Source organism: Echinops telfairi, unplaced genomic scaffold (assembly GCF_000313985.2).
Source record: "Echinops telfairi isolate 266 unplaced genomic scaffold, ASM31398v2 ScPeMD7_36;HRSCAF=134, whole genome shotgun sequence".
Lineage (NCBI taxonomy): Eukaryota > Metazoa > Chordata > Mammalia > Afrosoricida > Tenrecidae > Echinops > Echinops telfairi.
In genome coordinates this window covers 1226203-1243771 of record NW_022103934.1, presented here as the reverse complement: position 1 = coordinate 1243771, position 17569 = coordinate 1226203, and the positions used below count along the sequence as shown (strand labels likewise).

The window sequence follows — 17569 nt, the reverse complement described above, 5'->3', positions numbered from 1 at the left end:
CCTTGCTCACTACCAACCCTGTAAACTGTTTCTCAGATGGTATCCTGGCCTGACACCAGGGGTGCCACACTCAAATCAAAGCCAAACTCACTGGCCATCCAGTCAATGCTGACTCCTAGGGACACCCCCTCCCCGCCCCCCGTGGGTTTCAAGACTGTAACTGTTTATGAGAGTAGAAAGCCCAGTCTTTCTACTGGGTGGTTTTGAACTGCCGACCATGCGGGTATTGCAGCCCAACTCGTAACCACTATACCGACAGGGCTCTTCACTCTCTTGTGAAGCACACTCGCTTTAGTTCTCCCGAGTACAGGGGTCCCGGCCGAGTCCAACTTGACCCACTCAGAGCAGAGAGCAGGAAAGGATGAACCCAGTTGGTGCAAGTCAAGCCCTGGGAGTCAGCCGGTTCATCTTCTTTTGTACCAGATTCCAAGCCCCAAACCAACTCGATGGGATACATAGCCCCCCTACAGGGCCAAGTGAAACTGAGAAAGAGACAACCTCTTCTCTCTCTTGAGGGGCGGCTTGGTGGTCTCAAACTGCTGACCTTGCAGTTAGCAGTCCATCCCTTAACCCAAGACCCCACCAGGGCTCCTTCCATGGAGGGGCCAGTTTGGGTTTTACACTCCTGCTCCTTGTAGTTGAGGTCCTGCGTCCTGTGGCTCAGGGCGGAAGGCGGGCTTGAACCCAGGGCCTCTGCGGAGGATGTCGGCTCTACCAGGGCAGGGGTTGGGTCTCTGTTTCCGGAAGTGCCCAGCCCAGGGCCTGCAACCAGCAGTCGCTTGGCAAATATTGGTTCTGCAGAGCAGTCCCGGGGTGCTTGATAACTGTGGGTTTCTGCAAGGAGAAGGTGGGCTCAGGTGTGCTGTGGGGCTACCAAAGCAGGGCCAGGCAGGGACATGGTGTGAGGCTGCCAGGCTGGGTGGCCAGCCCAGCTTTCCGGACTGGACCCGTCGATTTAGATGTGGAGTTTTAACTGTTGGCCTCTTTTCCTAAGAAGCTAAACTGATTACCACTCACCGGTTTCTGAGTTGGGCCTGGGCCCCACCTGTGAGTGGGGAGACTCCGAGGTGGTCACTGCGTGCCTCAGTTTCCCTCGCGGGAGAATGGAGCCTGGTCGGCCTCCTCCCACAGTTGGGAGGTGTTGTGGGGCGGGGCGGGGGAGGAGGGAGGGGACCGACGGCTCCCAGCCTCCGGGTGATCTAGGGTGGCCCTGGTGGCGGGAAGGGGGCGGGGTGAGCTAAATCGGGCCTGGCGCTGAGTGGCGGGAGCAGCTGCCGCCTCTGGGTCCGCCCCGCCTCCCCCGTCGGTCGGTCGGTCCGTCCAGTGGCAGCCTCTCAGCTTGAGCCTGTCGGACCGGTTTGGGTCGCCGCCCCGCCTGGCTCCTGGCTGGGAGGCGCCGTTTCGTGCCCGAGCCTCCCGCGGGACGCGGTGGGTGCGCACAGCAGAGCGCAGGGGCCGGGCGCCCGCAGGCATGGGGGGCGAGCGGCAACATTACTACGGGAAGCACGGTAGGCAGCGCCCCGGGCCCGGCCTGGGCGTGGTGCTGGTCCTCACCCCCTTCCTGCCGCGGCCTGGGGTTCCTAGAGAGCTGGGAGGGTGGGGGATGAGGGCGGCGGGGGAAGGGGCGGAGTGACAGGGTTGTCCGGACGGCCCCTGTCCCCATCACCTGCCGGCACCTCTCCCCCCCAGCTCCATCTCCAAGCCCCCTCCAGGCATCTCCGGCAGCACCCTGGGGAGCCCCCTTCCCGACACTCCTGGTATCTTCTCCCAAAGGTCCCACTCCAAACCTGCCAGCCTCACCTGGAGGCCACCATCCCAGCCTTCCTCCCCAAGGGGTAGTTCTCAGGTGATAGGAGTGAGGAGTTTCATCTGCAGCCCCCCACCCCGGTAACTGGCAGAGATCACTCACGCTGGTGTGGTGGCCTGGAGGTTCCCGGGGACTGACAGGAAGCCCACCCACTTTATCTTAATCCTTCCTTGGGCCACGCCCATAGAGGGCTTCTGGGAGGGGAGCCCCGCCAGCCTCTTAAGCCCCAACTCCATCCTGTTGATTTTCAGGGACTCCACAGAAGTATGACCCCACCTTTAAAGGACCCATTTATAACAGGTAAGAGCTCTAGGGTTCCTGTGGTGGGGGCTGTTCACATACCCCAACTCTTGTTTCTAGACACACCCACTCATCTGTTTTCCAGCCAACTAGTGATGGCTTGGCCATTTAAGGATGAGAGAGCAAAGAGCTTACCCTCAACTCAACTGCCTCCAGTCAATCCTGACTCCGAGGGACCTTCTAGGACAGGGTAGAATTCTTTGGGGGTTCTGAGACTGCGTTCTTTACTGAGGCAAAGGCCTTCTTTTCTTCCCCAACTGCTGGCCTTGTGGTCTGCAGCCCAGGGTCATTCACCAAGGGTCGGTCCTTCTCTTTCAGAGCCAAAGCAATTTCCGCAAAGGAATGTTAGGCGGCCAGGACTGAGACAGATGATATCTCCTAGAACAGGAAACATTGTAACAAAATGGCATTTCCTTGGCCCCAAGCAGCAAAGGTTACAAATGAACAATGCTTCCTGGGCTTGTGGAACTAATTGGGGTAGCCCTTCTTGGGGAGGTCTCTCCTGGGGGAATTTGGGAATATGGAAATGTATTGATGTGCATCATTTTGTCCCCTGGCATTTAAATTCTAAGCAGGGGGAAATTATCCCGACGAAGCCCTGCGTACATGGATGTTAATGTCAGCCCTGGCTACCTTTTTGAAACTAGTAAAATTCAACCAGCAATCTGAACTTAGGAACTAGTTAGCTAAATGGCAGTTTCTCTGTTGCCCTTGCATCAACAGCCCCCCTTGGATCCTCTATAAGGGCCCTATAGGACAGGGTAGAAGAACCCCATAGGGGTTTAAGTCTGCGACTTTTAAGAAAGGAATCAAATTGGTTAAGATTTTGCCCGGTAACTGAAAGTGGGCCGGTACGAACCCACCAGTCCATCTTTGGGAGAAAGATGCGCCATTCTGCCCCTGATGGCATCCTGGGAAATCCAACCGAGCAGTTCTATTCAGTTCTGTAGGGTCTCTGAGTCCCAATTGACTGGAAAGTGATGTGTTTAGATTGGGATCGCCATGGAAGCAGACTGCTGTAATTTTGCCCGGCGGGGCGGCTGGTGAGTTCAAAGTGCCCACCTTTTGCTTCAGTGAATGCTTGACTGTTGTGTCATCAAGACTTCTGGGCTGTTAGAAAATACAAGAGCTCTTTTACATGGTGACCTGGATCCCTCTAAATAGACAGAGCAGAGCAGTGAGGCACTGCGATCCGCACTGGCATTAACCAAACCAAACGAAATGGTGTTTTCAAACACTGGTATTTGGTAAATAACTCAAAGGCTCACCCAAAATGATTAACAGAGATTGCCTGAGGCAGTGGTTCTCAACCTTCCTAATGCCTCCACCCTTTAATACAGTTCCTCATGTTGTGGTGACCCTACTGTTATGAATCGGATAAGCTCTGTGAAAGGGTCGTCAACGGACCCCCAAAGGGGTCACAACCCACAGGTTGAGAACTGCTGGCCTAAGGGGAAGTGGAATTGTGGAAGAGAGAACTTGTTTCTTTTATCGTATACATTCCTGTTCGGTTTACATCATTCCCACATTCACATCCCATTGTTATGTCATGAGATAATTTTAAAATTCAGAGATGTGAAAACGGCGGCTGATAAAAATCAAAAAGAAACGAATTCACTGCCCTCTAGTTGAAGCCGACTTGTGGTGACCCTGTAGGTCAGGGTAGACCGGCCCCTGTGTGTTTCCAAGTCTGTCACTCTTCTCCCATGGGGGGAGGGCTGGTGGTTTCAAACTGCTGATCTTGTGGATTGCAGCTCAACGAGTTACCACTATGCTACCTGGTAAGGATGTGGGGAGACGGGTATTCTTCATCAAATGAGGGCTGCGCGTGGCCCCATGTTTTGATGATCAACACTGGAAATGTACATGCCCTTTGTCAGAACATTTCTTGCACCCATGAATGTGTGTTCAAAGGACACGAGGATCCGAGTATGTGTGAGTCAGGTTTGAGCCTGTGGTACCCAGCTCCAGCCCTGATGCTGCCCCCCCTCTGCTCTCCAGGGGCTGCACGGACATCATTTGCTGTGTGGCCCTGCTCGTGGCCATTGTAGGCTACGTGGCTGTGGGTATCATAGGTGAGTGGACGGGGCAGGGCTGGAGGTCCCAGAATGGGAGGGGATAGGCTGGGTCTCATGCCCAGGGGTGGAGGCGCCTCACTGGCCCCGGATCTCTCCGCAGCCTGGACCCATGGGGACCCCCGAAAGGTGATCTATCCGACGGATAGCCGAGGCCAGTTCTGCGGGCAGAAGGGCACGAAAAATGCGTGAGTTTGGCTCCTTGGGGGTTGGTGGGGATGGGGAGGGTTGGGCAGGAGGGTTCCTGAGCACAAGGGAGAAGGTTCTAGGCTGCTCCGCCCCCAATTTCCTGCTCTCAGTCATTTCATCCATAAATCCAGTGTCCAGCCCCTGTTCTGGGCCTTGGGGACTCCCCCCACTCCACGAAGTGGGACGTTGAGTGGCCTGACCTCAGGCCTCAGGCAACTCACATTTTAGGGGGACAGGCGCTGAGATGAGACAGCACCAGCTCTGACTTCAGGGGTGATGGCAGGGAAGTAAAGGGGTGTTCTCACCTGTGTAACCTGGGACACGGGACTCGGCCACCCTCTAAATCTCACCCCTGGTGAGATGAACCAGTGCCCATGGGGAGCCCAGGACCCCTGCCACCCCAGCAACAACAGACAGTATGGGAAACTGTTTTCTTTATAAAGAGAGGTGGAGACAACCATAACAGTTTCCCCTCCCCTCTGCCCGCCCCAGGGACAAGCCCTACCTGTTTTATTTCAACATCGTGAAGTGCGCCAGCCCCCTGGTCCTGCTGGAATTCCAATGTCCTACCCCACAGGTAAGCTGTTTCCCCGCCTCCCCTTCCCTCCCCGCTGCTGGCTGCTCCCCCAGCCCTTCCACTCTGGGCTCTCTGTTCAGAATGAGAATTGGGTGTCTACCCTGGCCCCCATCCCCCCTCTTCTGTGACCCCACCCCAGATCTGTGTGGAGAAGTGCCCGGACCGCTACCTCACCTTACTGAATGCCTGGGCCTCTGACTTTGAGTACTACCAGCAGTTCTGCGTGCCCGGTTTCCAGAAGAGCAGAAAGGTGGGCAGGGGGTGGGGGGCCTAGGGTGTGGGGTGCAGGGTGCTCACCTAGGGCTTAATCTCCACCCTTCCCCGCTGGCTGAGGGGACCTGGGTTTACAGCCCCAGTCCCTGTCGGTAAAGATTGTCCCTCCGGATCGCAGTGGGGCGGCTCTCCTCTGCCCCACGGCCTCGCTGTGACTTTGGCACGGACTCGGTGGCAAAGGTCTTGCTTGGGTTTTGTTTCTTTCCCCTCTCGTGGCAGAGTGTGGCAGAGGCCCTCCGAGATGGCGACTGCCCCGCCGTCCTCACCCCCAGCAAGCCTTGTGAGTCCCAGGGGTCCGGTCCGCCGGGAGGAGCTGGAGGCGGGCTTTCTGGGGTTCCTCCACCTCAAGGGACTCCCTCCTCCCCCCACTCGCACCCCCACCCCTGCAGTGGCCCAGCGATGCTTCCCTGCGGTGCACGCGCACAAGGGGGTCGTGATGGTGGGCAACGAGACCACCTACGAGGACGGGCTGGGCCACCGGAAGAACGTGACGGACCTGCTGGAGGGCGCCAAGTGAGCACTGCACCGGGGCTGCCCTGGCGGAGGGTGGGTGGGGGACCCCGTGCGCTGGCCTGAGCCCCGCCTGCCCTTCCCCAGGAAGGCCAACGGGGTTCTGGAGGCGCGGCAGCTGGCCATGCGGATATTTGAAGATTACACCGTGTCCTGGTACTGGATCATCATGTAAGTCCCCAGCGAAGGCAGCCTCCTCCTCCTCCACCACCCCAGCCGGGGACCGGTGGGGTCAGCTGATTTCCCGTCTTGTCCCCCCCAGAGGCCTGGTCATCGCCATGATGCTGAGCCTCCTCTTTGTCATCCTGCTCCGCTTCCTAGCTGGCATTATGGTCTGGGTGATGATCGTCATGGTGATTCTAGTGCTCGGCTATGGTGAGTCCCCTCCCCTTCCAGGGTCTGCAAAATGCCCCAGGGCCTTTTGACCTTGTAACTTAACCTTCGGTTAGCAGGGACTCTCCCATCCTTTGTGGGGTACTTGGGAAGGTGTTGCTCACAGCTGATGGAGGCAAGTTGAATCTGGTGGTGGTGGTGGAGGTGGTGGACAGGTGCCATTGAGTGGGTTCTGACCCAAAGCCACCCTCTGCACAACAGAAAGGAACATGCCCGGGCCAGGCTCCAGCCTGGCCATTGCTCCTCTGCCTGAGCCCGTTGTGGCCGCCACTGTGTGACTCTGTCTCCTGGGGGGTCTTCCTCTCTTTCTCTGCCCTGCCGCTTTGCCCAGCACGCACCACCACGGTGGACTGGACTTCGGAAAGCAGCTCTTCCGCCGTTGCATTTGGCGTGCCCTCTGACTGACCCCATCCTCTGGCCTTATTCCTTCCATTCATTAGGCCTTCCGTATCTGACAGGGTTTCCTTGCTACTCGGAAGATTTTCATTAGCTGCTTCCTCCAGAGTGGCCAGAGGATTCCTTTTTCATAGCCTGGCCTTGATCTGTGTGCACTTTGACGGGCCTCGGAGCGACCAGTGACGTAGCTTCCAGCCACCACAGAAAAACAAGCTGACTTGGAGGATGGGTTAAATGGGTCCCGGTGAAGGGGGGCACTGGGGCTCTGTAGCTTTACAAATCGGGGTCTGGCCCTCCGTTTGATTGACAGCTAAAGGCAGGCCACTTAGCGAGCTCATTAAGGATCCCTACTCTGCTTCTACAAGCCAGGGTTTGAATCCTGGCTCTGCCACTTCCTGGCCTTGGGCCGGTGATTCACCCTCCCTTGGCCTCTATTTCTCCCTCCACAAAATGCAGATAATTAATATTTACTGCTTGGGAGGTTTGGTGGGGCGGCTCCATGGGAATGCTATAAAATGTGAGGATGAGGGTGAGGGCACCCTGCTTAGCTCAGCCAGGCCTGGGGGCCCAAGAGACCGGGCTCAAAACATGTTAAGTGCCATGGAGTGGGCTCCGACCCATAGCAACCCTGTGCGCCACAGAAGGAAACCCTGCCCGGCCCTGCGCCACCCTCACCGTTGCTCCTAAGCCCGACCCCATTGTGGCAGCCATGGTGACCATCCATCTCATCTAGAGCCTTCCTCTCTTGCACTGGCCCTCCACTTTACCAGGCATGATGTCCTTCTCCAGGGACCGGTCTCTCCTGACAGAGCATAGGGTTTAATTATTCTGATGGTTCCTTTCAACTTTCCAGGAGGGGCAAACAAACCAAGAACTGAGAGGCGGCAGCCTCTGAGAGCAGAGACCGAAAGACTCAGGTTAATAAAACACCGCTGCCAGCGAGTCAAGGAGCCCTGGTGGCGTCGTGGTTCCAAGTTGGGCTGCGATCCTTGAGGTCCACAGTTCCACACCACCAGCAGCGCTGCGGGAGGAAGTGCCAGTCTCAGAAACTCACAGGGGCAGTTCTGCCCTGCCCTTTAGGGTCGCTCTTGAGTCAGTATTAACTCTATAGAGGTGAGAGACCGAGAGCCAATGAGTTGTTCTCAACTCACAGGGACCCTGTCGGGTGACTAGAACTACTCCCTCCTGTGTCCAAGGCTGTCAGTCTCTGTGGGAGCAGAAAGCGTTGTCTTGCTCCCAAACTGTTGACCTTGCAGGTAGCAGCCCATCACATAGCGCGCCCCCAGGGCTCCTGTGTGGGTTGGTAATGGTCTCTGGCCTTCTCCTGTTGAGCCATTTGGTAGTTTTATTCAGGAAACCCTGGGACCTTCAGCTTCTCTACTGAGTGCTGACACCCACATATGGCCAGAGGGAGACCTCCGGCTTCCTAGCATTTTGCCACCTGACAGCTCTCGGTCAGTCAGTCAGTCAGTCACAGTTTGTTCTCATGTAATCACTGTGGTTATGTTCTCTAAAGCCTCCGGGAACACTGTCGCCACAAAGAGCCGCAGCTTCCAGGGCAGCGGTTCTCAACCTTCCGCACGCTGCGACCCTTTCGTACAGTGGCTCATGTGGTAGTGACACCCCCCCCAACCATAAAATTACTTTCATGGCTACTTCATCACTGTAATTTTGCTATTTTGATGAATCGGGCGACCCCCATGAAAGGGTCATTTGACCCCCAAAGGGGTCACGGCCCACAGGTTGAGAACCACTGTTCTAGGGAACTGTGTCAAGTGCTGCTGTAACAAAAGGGGGGCTTTGAAAAACAGGAGTTGATTTTTCTCACAGGTTAGGACACTAGAAGGCCGAATTCAGGGCAAGGCTCTGGGGAGAGGGTCTTCCTGGTCAGGAACTTATCAGTTCCTTCTTGTTCCATGGCGTCTGTCCTCTCTTAAGTATTTCTGCCCATTTTACTTCTTTTACAACTCAGAAGTGATGAGATTTAGGCTCCACCCAACTCTACCATCATTGACACCACCCCAACAGAAACATGTTTCCGGTTGTTCATAGTTGCAGGTATAGGGGGTGGAATTTGAGCACATATTTTAGGGGAGGAACACAACTCATAACTGAGAGTGTAGCATTCTGTGTCTGAAAGCCTCTGGTCACAACATTTTCAACTACGGATCATACAGAAAGGAGCCCTGGTAGCATAGTGGTAATGCGTTGGGCTACCAACTGCAAGGCCAACAGTTTGAAACCACCAACCGCTCCCAGGAAGACAGGACTTTCTATTCCTGTAAAGAGTTCCGGTCTGGGAAGCTCACAGGGGCAGTTCTGCCCTGTCCTGCAGGGTCGCCATGAGTCAGACATGACTTCATAGCAGTGAGTCTGGTTTGGGGAGCTAAACCTTGTTTCTGTGTGTGTCTCTGTTTAAAGACACCTGGTTGTGTATCTTGTTGACTCAGTAACCTGGAACCCAGCACCGCACCTCAGACTGAGTGAAGAGTAGTTAACGTGCCCAATTTCGGCGTACTGGCCATCACCAGCTTGCCGTAGCTACAAATAACACCCACCCAAACGCACTGCCATTGGATCAGTTCTAACTGTGACGGCCCTACAGGGCAGAGTAGAGGTGACCCACAGGGATTTGGTGACTGTTCCTCCTGAGAGGGTCCCAGAGGAACTGGTAGGTTTGAACTGCCAACCCCAGAGCAGCCCAGTGTTTAACCCGCTGCACTATGAGGACTCTTAAACAGCAGAGGTCACCAACAAAATGCAGACAGACTGGCACCTGACAGGCTGGGCCAAGGTGTTGGTTGACAGACGGCCTTGAGAGCCCCAACACGAAGGCAGAGGGGGGGAGCCTGTTTGACCGAAGCTCGAGTCAGGTGCTGCGTGACTCATTTGTCACTGCCCTGTGTGTGTTGGTGAATAATCACGGAAGCACCACAGGCACTGGTTTTCGGGGTTGCAAATGCGGAATCCTGAGCTGAACACCAACTGGAACCCATGTGGTCTAGAGACGTACTCCTTCAGCTGCTAAACAATCACAAGGTCAGCTGTTCAAACCCAACCGTTCCTCTGGTGGAGAGAGGTGAGGCTTTCTTCTCCTGTGACGATTTAAAGCCTCAGACCCACAGAGGCAGTTCTACGCCATTGTATAGGATCGATGTGAGTTGGAATTGACTCAGTGGCGGTGGGTTTGGTTTGAGTGACAGTCTGTCTCCAGGGCCATTTTCTAGGAACGAATCCAGATGAACTCTTCCTCTCACGAGGTTGAGGGGAAGATGGACAAGCCACAAATACGCTAGGAAAATCCCCTAGGACGTTGAAACAGAAAGATAGCAGAGGGTGGAAGGGTCTGGTTCTAAATGGGGGGTGGAGACTCGGCAGAGTCTCACGATAAAGTGACATTTGAGCAGAGGCTGATCCAGTCACAGGAAGAGGATGCACCAGGCAGAAAACCACTTGTGCAAAGGTCCCGGGGCAGCACCAAATGTTCACCACCTCTTCCCCCTAGCCTGGCCTTTTGCTTCTGGAAATTGGAGCTACTTTAGAAGAAGCCTTGGGGGTGCCATGGTTAAGTGCCCAGCTGCTACCAGGGAGGCCGGCAGTTCAACCACCAGCCTCTCTGGGGGAAAAGATATAGCAGTCAGCTTCCATCTAGCTGACTTGGGCAGTCTGTGGGGGCAGTTCTTCATCCTGTGGGGTCCCTAGAAGCAGGGATCAATTTGACCGCCATGCGTTTGGGGAGTTTGACGGCTACTTCGCAAGTTTGGGAGAGGGCTTGGTGGGCAGAGTCCGGCGCTCAAGCTGCCCCTATTCTCAGGAATATTCCACTGCTACATGGAGTATGCCCGGCTGCGGAATGAGGCTGGCTCCGATGTCTCTGTCGTGGACCTGGGCTTCCAGACCGACCTCCGCGTGTACCTGCACTTGCGGCAGACCTGGATTGCTTTCAGTGAGTCTGGGGCCCCCGTGCCTGCCCCCCAGGAAGCCTGAGAGGGAGTGGAAGGCGCCCAGGAGAAGAGTGGGGTCAGCCACCCTCTCCCCTCCTCCCTGCAGTGATCATTCTGAGCATCCTGGAGGGGATCATCATCCTGATGCTCATCTTTCTACGGAAGAGGATTCTCATCGCCATTGCACTCATTAAAGAGGCCAGCAGGTGAGGAGCGGGGCGCTGGGGGTGAGGGTGGGGGAGTCTTCTCAGGCCTACTTGGGCCTTAACACCTGTGTCTCTATTTCTGTTTCTTCCCAGGGCTGTGGGATATGTCATGTGCTCCATGCTGTACCCCCTGGTCACCTTCTTCCTCTTGTGTCTTTGCATCGCCTACTGGGCCAGCACTGCCGTGTATCTGCCACTGGACCCCTGGGGCAGCAGGAGGACAGACCTGCTGGGAAGTGGCTCCGAGCTTGGGGCCAGGGCCAGAACCTGGTGGTGGGGAAATCGGTCCTTGCGCCTCTGGGCTCCCTGATCCCTGGCCTTGAGTTCCTTAATGAGCTTTCAGCTTCCTGTCGACTTCCAACGAAGCTGTCTACAAGATCTTCAATGACACTGCCTGCCCCGTGGCTAGGAAAACCTGTGACCCCGAGGTGGGTGTCCATAGTCCCAGTAGCCCTCTGACCACAAACCAAACTGTCATTGCATTGATGCTGCCTCATGGTGACCTTATGGGTAGAAGCGCCCCTGTGGGTTTCCGAGACTGTGACTCTTCACAGAATAGAAAACCTAATCTTTTTCCTGTAGAGCAGCTGGTGGCTTTGAACTTTGGACCTTGCAGTTAACAGCCCAACATATAACCACTACACCACCAGGGCTCCTTCAGCAGCCCCACTCCCGTCAGCTTTAAATCTCTCGCCTCCACTTAGTGATCTTTCAGCAAACTCTTGGCACCAATTGTATGTCCTGTGCTAGGTGACAGGGGTCTAGAGGGAATGAGACTCCACCCTGGCTCCCATCCTTGCTCAGGACCAGATGACGTTGTCCCTGCAAATTGGCAGACTCTCCCACCCTGGGTGCAGAACCACCCCTCTTGTCTTCCTGTGACGTCATCTCCAGCCCCCACAGTGGCCAGGCCTTACTTCCAGAAGGACCCCTTCCTTGCCTTCCCGAGCTCCAGTGGTCTGTCAGTTTATACTGAAGTGGCTTGCATGTTCTGATGCTTCAGGCTAGGCCACCGGTCTTTGAGAGCAGGTGCACCCCTGGTGGACAAGTTTCAGTGGCGCTTCCAGACTTCTTGGTGTTGGGTGCCCTTGAGTCGGGGGTCTCAGCGAGCCTGGGCACAGCAGAATGAACACTGCGTGGTCCCACGCCGTCCTCACAGTGGCTCCGAGGCCTGAGCTCCTTGTTGCAGTCACCGGACTAGCAAGAAGGGATAGGCCACCCGCTTGTGCCAAATAACCTTAGGAACAGCTGCGGAACGTCCTGTGGAGACGAGCCCTTCTGATGGAAAACGGACCAGTGGCTGCCACACGGGGCTCTAGTATAAGAGTGAGTGTAGTGCAGGACCAGGCAGTGCTTCATTTTGTTGTACGTAGGGTCTCTGAGCGCACAGTACCTAACCACAACCACCCAACCCTACCATTCCCAGGCTGCTTGCCCCTGGGTTGCTTGCACAAGTCTCTGCCCCTCCTGGCCTGCCCACAGGACCACTCCCCTGGCTCATGGCCCCTGGCTGGTTGCCATCATAGCTTTTCCTACTTAAGATATCCTCCCTGCCTCCAAGGGATTAAGAGCCTTCTAGAACCTTTCACACACCCCTTTCCTGAACCCCCAATCCTTTGGCTTAACTGGCTTTTGTACCAATCCCCTAAACTCCAGTGTTATCCCATGGTTTGCCTGATGCCTGGCAGTTAAAGCACCAGGTTGCTGATGGAAAGATCAGGGATTTGAGCCCATGGGACATCAGTTTAGCTGGAGAGCAATGTAGCTGACTTCGGTATAGAGCAGCGGTTCTCACCCTTCCTAAAGCCGTGGCCCTTTCATACAGTTCCTCATGTTGTGGTGACCCCCCCAACCATAAAATTATTTTCGTTGCTACGTCATAACTAATTTTGCTACTATCATGAATCGGGTGACCCCTGGGAAAGGATCGTTCAACCCCCAAAGGGGTCGAGACCCCCAGGTTGAGAACCGCTGGTCTAGATATACAACCTTGGGGAACCCCGTGGGTAGTGCTCTGCCCTGTAGGGTCTGTGAGTCGGGACAACACACCATCGAGAGTGCCCTGTGCCCACCCGCAGACCTTCCCCGGCTCCAACGAGTCCCGCCTGTGCCCCGGCGCCCGCTGCCAGTTCGCCTTCTACGGCGGCGAGTCCGGCTACCACCGGGCCCTGCTGGGCCTGCAGATCTTCAACGTCTTCATGTTCTTCTGGCTGGTCAACTTCGTGCTGGCGCTGGGCCAGGTCACGCTGGCCGGGGCCTTCGCCTCCTACTACTGGGCCCTCCGCAAGCCCGACGACTTGCCTGCCTTCCCGCTCTTCTCTGCCTTCGGCCGGGCACTCAGGTGGGGCCGCGCGTGACGTGGGGCTGGGGGTGCACACGGTGTGGGAAGACCACTGACCTGCAGCCTCTGGATGCAGGTACCACACAGGCTCGCTGGCCTTCGGCGCCCTCATTCTAGCCATTGTGCAGGTCATCCGCGTGATGCTGGAGTACCTGGACCATCGTCTGAAAGGTGTGGCTAGGGCCCCGCCATTGGCTCTCGGGTTGGGGAGGGTGGAACTAAGGGGCAGACCAGGGCTAAGGGGCTTTGGCAGTGTGCACCCAGGAAGGTAGGTTATGACTGAGGGCAAAGGTAGAGGGATCTTGATTGGTTTCTGCCCATGAAGGGTAGGGCCAAGGGGATTGCCAACCGTGGAAAGCCTACGACCTCTGAGAGGCAAGGATTTGGGGTACCAAAAGGCCTGGGCTGTGATTGGTTCCTGCGGGAGTGGGTTGGGTCCTACAGGAATTTGTTGCATGTTTTGGAGGGCGGGGCTGAGAAAGTGGCAAGCATTGCGGTAGTTCATGATTGGTTCCTGCTTGGGAGGTGGAGCCAGGAAGGTAGTGTGAAGCTTGATTGGTTCCTGCTTGGGAGGAGGAGTCAGAAAGGTAGTGTGAAGCTTGATTGGTTCCTGCTTGGGAGGTGGAGCCAGGAAGGTAGTGTGAAGCTTGATTGGTTCCTGCCTGGGAGGCGGGGCTCCTAGGTTTCCCAAGGGAGGTCCCACCTTGGGGGCGGAGCTGAGGGTCCTGCTGGTGTCTGGAAGCCCCGGGCAGTGGCAGGCCTGGTGGTGTGGGACCCGGCTGGGTGGTAGCGCCCTCACCTCCGCCTCCTCCCCTGCCAGCCGCAGAGAACAAGTTTGCCAAGTTCCTCATGACCTGTCTCAAGTGTTGTTTCTGGTGCCTGGAGAAGTTCATCAAATTCCTCAACAGGAACGCTTACATCATGGTGAGCAGGGCCACAGGGCTCGCTGGCAGCCTGGGGCTGAATGGGAGGAGCCAGCGCCCGACTCAGTGGGCCTGATCCCAGCTTCCCACCCCACCCCACCCCCCTCCAGATCGCCATCTATGGTACCAACTTCTGCACCTCGGCCAGGAACGCCTTCTTCTTGCTCATGAGAAACATCATCAGGTCTGGGCAGACCCCTTCTTCGTACTTTTTCCCCTCCTTTCCCTCTCCCTCCTTCTCCCCTCTCCCCTCTCTAACCCTCCACCCTCTTACTCTGGTCTCATCATTGCTTCCCCCCTTTATTCTCCCTCTTCCTTCCCTCCCTTCCCCTCCCCGAGCTCACATTCACACCTGCCCCTCCCTGGCCCCCTACAGAGTGGCTGTCCTGGACAAAGTGACCGACTTTCTCTTCCTGTTGGGCAAACTCCTGGTGGTGGGTAGCGTAGGTGAGTACCGCCCACCGAGGCATGGCAGCCCTTTGGGGGCCGCCTGTCTCTCGGTGACCTGCTGTCGGACCTTCTGTCTCCTCCCTCTGGGACAAGTGTCACCCCCTCATTCTGTTGGGGGACGGCATCCTTGAGCCAGAATCCTCCTCCATCACGGTTGCTTCCCTCTCCAGGGATCCTGGCTTTCTTCTTCTTCACCCACCGGATCAGGATCGTTCAGGACACAGCGCCACCCCTCAATTACTACTGGGTCCCCATTCTGGTACGGGCCTAGGGCCTGGGGAGGAGGGGGCTGGACTTGATTGGCTGCCTTTGACGGCCCAGAGGTGGACTGGGGTCAGAGGTAGGGGTCCATCGTGCTACATTTACTGAGCGCCTCCTGCGTGCCAGAAGCCCTAGTGGCACCCTGGCTTAGGGGTCGGGCCCCTCATCACGAGGTGGGCACTAGAAACCCACCAGCTGCTGCGAGGGAGAAGCTTGAGGCTCCCTGCTCCTGCAAAGGGCTGGGGTCTCCATCGCTATGGGTTGGAATCATCTCCCTGCCAGTGGGCTTTCTGTTCAGTTGTTTCCCATGTCCCAGGAGCCCCACCCCCACTCCCCGTTAGTGGTGCCAAAGGTTAGCACGCTCCTCAGCTCACTGGGAGGTTGGTGATTTGAGTCCACACAGGGGTGCCTAGGAAGACAGGCTAGGTGATAGCTGTTTCCAGAAGGCTGCTGTTAAAAACCAGTTCCGTTCTGACGCAGTGGACACGCCATGAAGCTGGGGGCCCCGCAATGGCATCTGGTGCTTTGCTTGACTGCCTGGCAGGCTGGGGGGCGGGGAAGAGGGGGGAGGCCTCATTTAGGGGTTTACAGTTAGGGAGGAAGCAGACATTTCTCAAGCAATCACATTGGTGGGTGTGAGCTGAGAGCTGATGGGTAAGGGTCAGGCCTGAGGCTGTGCGGAGACAGGGAGGGAACCCCCTAAGGGCAGGAGGGGGGGCTGACAAGAGTTGTGGGAGGGTTCGTTCTTCACCCTAAGAGCAGTCCAGGCCTGGCTTCCCCATGGCCTGGGTTTTTTATCTAAGTCTCTCTCATCTGTGCCCTATGTGCCAATTCAAAGATGAGTCATTTCACCAAGTGACTTCAGCTCTCTCAGGGTGACTACCTGCAATCCACATATATTTTATCGGCGCCAACCAAGGCCCTCTCCAAACTTTTACAGAGCTGGAATGGGGTAGACCCAGTCTGATCCAGAGAGAGACCCACAGGGCCCTAAACCCACCCCAACAGATTGCAACCCTGTGGGACAGAACTGCCTCAGAGGCTGTGAATCTTTAGGGAAACAGTGTCACAGGTGCATGTTCCCTGGGGTGGTCAGTGGGCTGAGACCGCTGACTCTGGTAGGACCAGCCTAATGTATGTCCACACTACCACCAAGTCCATGGGACTGGCAGCCACCCTAGAAGACAGGGGAGGACTGTCCCTGTGCGTTTCTGAGACTGTCAAGCTTTGGGGGCTAGAAAGCCTCCTCTTTCTCCCAAGGGGCAGCTGGTGGTTTGGGGAACCCACGACATCCATTTGTAGGACCCTAAACATGCGTAGGGTCGCTGTGAGTCGGCCCTGACCCGCTGCGCATTGAGTTTGTGTAGTTTTCCTTTGGTTTGAACATGCCTAAAATTACACCTGGATGCTTAGGGCTGAGAGAGCGGAAAACAGAGGGCCTGATGGGGAGGTGGTCCGTGAGGAGTGAATGGCTGAGCTGAAAGCCGAAGGACAAGGAGGCCCAGAGTGGACCAGTTTGAGGCAGTGGCATTTGCAAAGGGCCTGGGGTTGCAGAGAGCTGGGGGTGTTGTGTGGCTGCTGGGTCCTGCTGGCAGGGGTGAGTAGTTAGGATGCCATCCCCCTTCTCAGGGGCCTCAGGAGTGCGGTCAGCAGGGAAATGACAGGCCTGGCCTTCGGGGGCGGGGTGGGGGCCCGTGGGGAAGAGCACAGACAGGAGCTAGGTGCCTCACTGCTCTTTCTTCGGTCCCTGGGCAGACGGTGATCTTAGGCTCCTACCTGATCGCCCATGGCTTCTTCAGCGTCTATGGGATGTGTGTGGACACGTTGTTTCTCTGCTTCTGTAAGTGAGCCCTGATGTGGAGCCTGCCAGGTCCCGGGTCCCCCACCCGGGCCAGGCTCACGCTGGGAGCCCACAGCTTCCTCCCTGCACCTGCAGCTGCTTCCTTCTCTCCCCACCCGGGCCCTGGCCTCTGTTTCTGGCTTTGTTGTGGGGGGCGGGGGGTGTCTATGGCTGCCACTAATTCTGGTCTCTCCATCTGTCTGTCTGTTTTTTTGTTTTTTTTCCCCTCTCCTTACCTCTATGCCTGCTGGCTTCCCCGTCCCCCACCACCCCCTCCTCCCTTTCTCCTTCCCTTCCTGACCCCACCCCGGCTGGTTCCTGGGGGGAGCCCAGGTGAGGACCTGGAGAGGAATGACGGGTCTCAGGAGCGACCCTACTTCATGTCCCCCGAGCTGAGAGACATCCTGTTGAAGGGGAGTGCGGAGGAGGGGAAGCGGGAGGAAGTCTCCTGAAGACAGGCACCTGTTTCCTCACCGGACGCCAGGGGCATGTGGGGGCTGCCTTGCCGGGGCGCGTGGGGAGCCCGTGTGCCATGTGTGTGTCACGTTGTCCCTGAGCCTCTCCGGTCCTCCTGTCTTGTGTCCTGCTTCCTAACCCTCTGAGGCTTCTCGGGAGCCCTGATGCGTGCGCCCCCATCCCTGCGGGCCCCGCCTGGGCGCCCCCTCACACCACCCGCCCTGGGGCCTCTCTCTGCAGTGGAGGACTTGGAACGCAATGACGGCTCCGCCGAGAGGCCTTACTTCATGTCTTCCAACCTCAAGAAGCTCTTGAACAAGACCAACAAGAAGCCGGCGGAGTCGTAAACCCCCTGCCCGCGCCCCAGGCGCTCTGCCCCTGGGCCAGGACCCCCCAGGCCCCTGAGGGCCACCCAAGGGCCTGTCACTGCCTGCTTCACAGGTGTCCTGGCCCCACCAGTTTCCAGAACCCTGGAGGAGCAGGGTGGTCAATGTTTCTAGAAAGTCCCCCAAGATGAAGCTCAGGGTGGCCCCACAGCCTAGGGTGGGCTGCAGCGTGGGAGGAGAGCAGTGTAGCAGGAGTTTGAGCTTCCTACTCGAAGGTTCTCTCTCCTTGTGCGATGCTGAAC

General features: G+C 56.9%; 1 protein-coding gene across 5 annotated transcripts in view; it reads left to right on the top strand.

Moving 5' to 3' along the window:
- Positions 1-17560, top strand: part of SLC44A2 (solute carrier family 44 member 2) — a 42372-nt gene extending 24812 nt beyond the window's left edge. For 2 of the 5 annotated variants that reach the window (XM_045290371.1, XM_045290367.1), the window contains exons 2-23: positions 2059-2107; positions 4109-4182; positions 4286-4370; positions 4864-4948; positions 5088-5198; positions 5441-5501; positions 5611-5734; positions 5819-5902; positions 5994-6106; positions 10335-10466; positions 10571-10670; positions 10764-10856; positions 11014-11098; positions 12749-13011; positions 13088-13182; positions 13832-13935; positions 14045-14118; positions 14311-14381; positions 14555-14643; positions 16401-16485; positions 16819-16971; positions 17182-17263. In XM_045290371.1, coding sequence (XP_045146306.1) covers positions 2059-2107; positions 4109-4182; positions 4286-4370; positions 4864-4948; positions 5088-5198; positions 5441-5501; positions 5611-5734; positions 5819-5902; positions 5994-6106; positions 10335-10466; positions 10571-10670; positions 10764-10856; positions 11014-11098; positions 12749-13011; positions 13088-13182; positions 13832-13935; positions 14045-14118; positions 14311-14381; positions 14555-14643; positions 16401-16485; positions 16819-16937 — 2096 coding nt within the window. In that variant the 3' untranslated portion in view covers positions 16938-16971; positions 17182-17263. Of the gene's footprint in view, positions 1-1456; positions 1509-2058; positions 2108-4108; positions 4183-4285; positions 4371-4863; positions 4949-5087; positions 5199-5440; positions 5502-5610; positions 5735-5818; positions 5903-5993; positions 6107-10334; positions 10467-10570; positions 10671-10763; positions 10857-11013; positions 11099-12748; positions 13012-13087; positions 13183-13831; positions 13936-14044; positions 14119-14310; positions 14382-14554; positions 14644-16400; positions 16486-16818; positions 16972-17181 lie in introns of those variants that run through there. The other 3 variants (XM_045290370.1, XM_004716800.2, XM_045290368.1) reach the window with 3 other exon arrangements.
- The last annotated feature ends 9 nt before the right edge of the window (positions 17561-17569 follow it).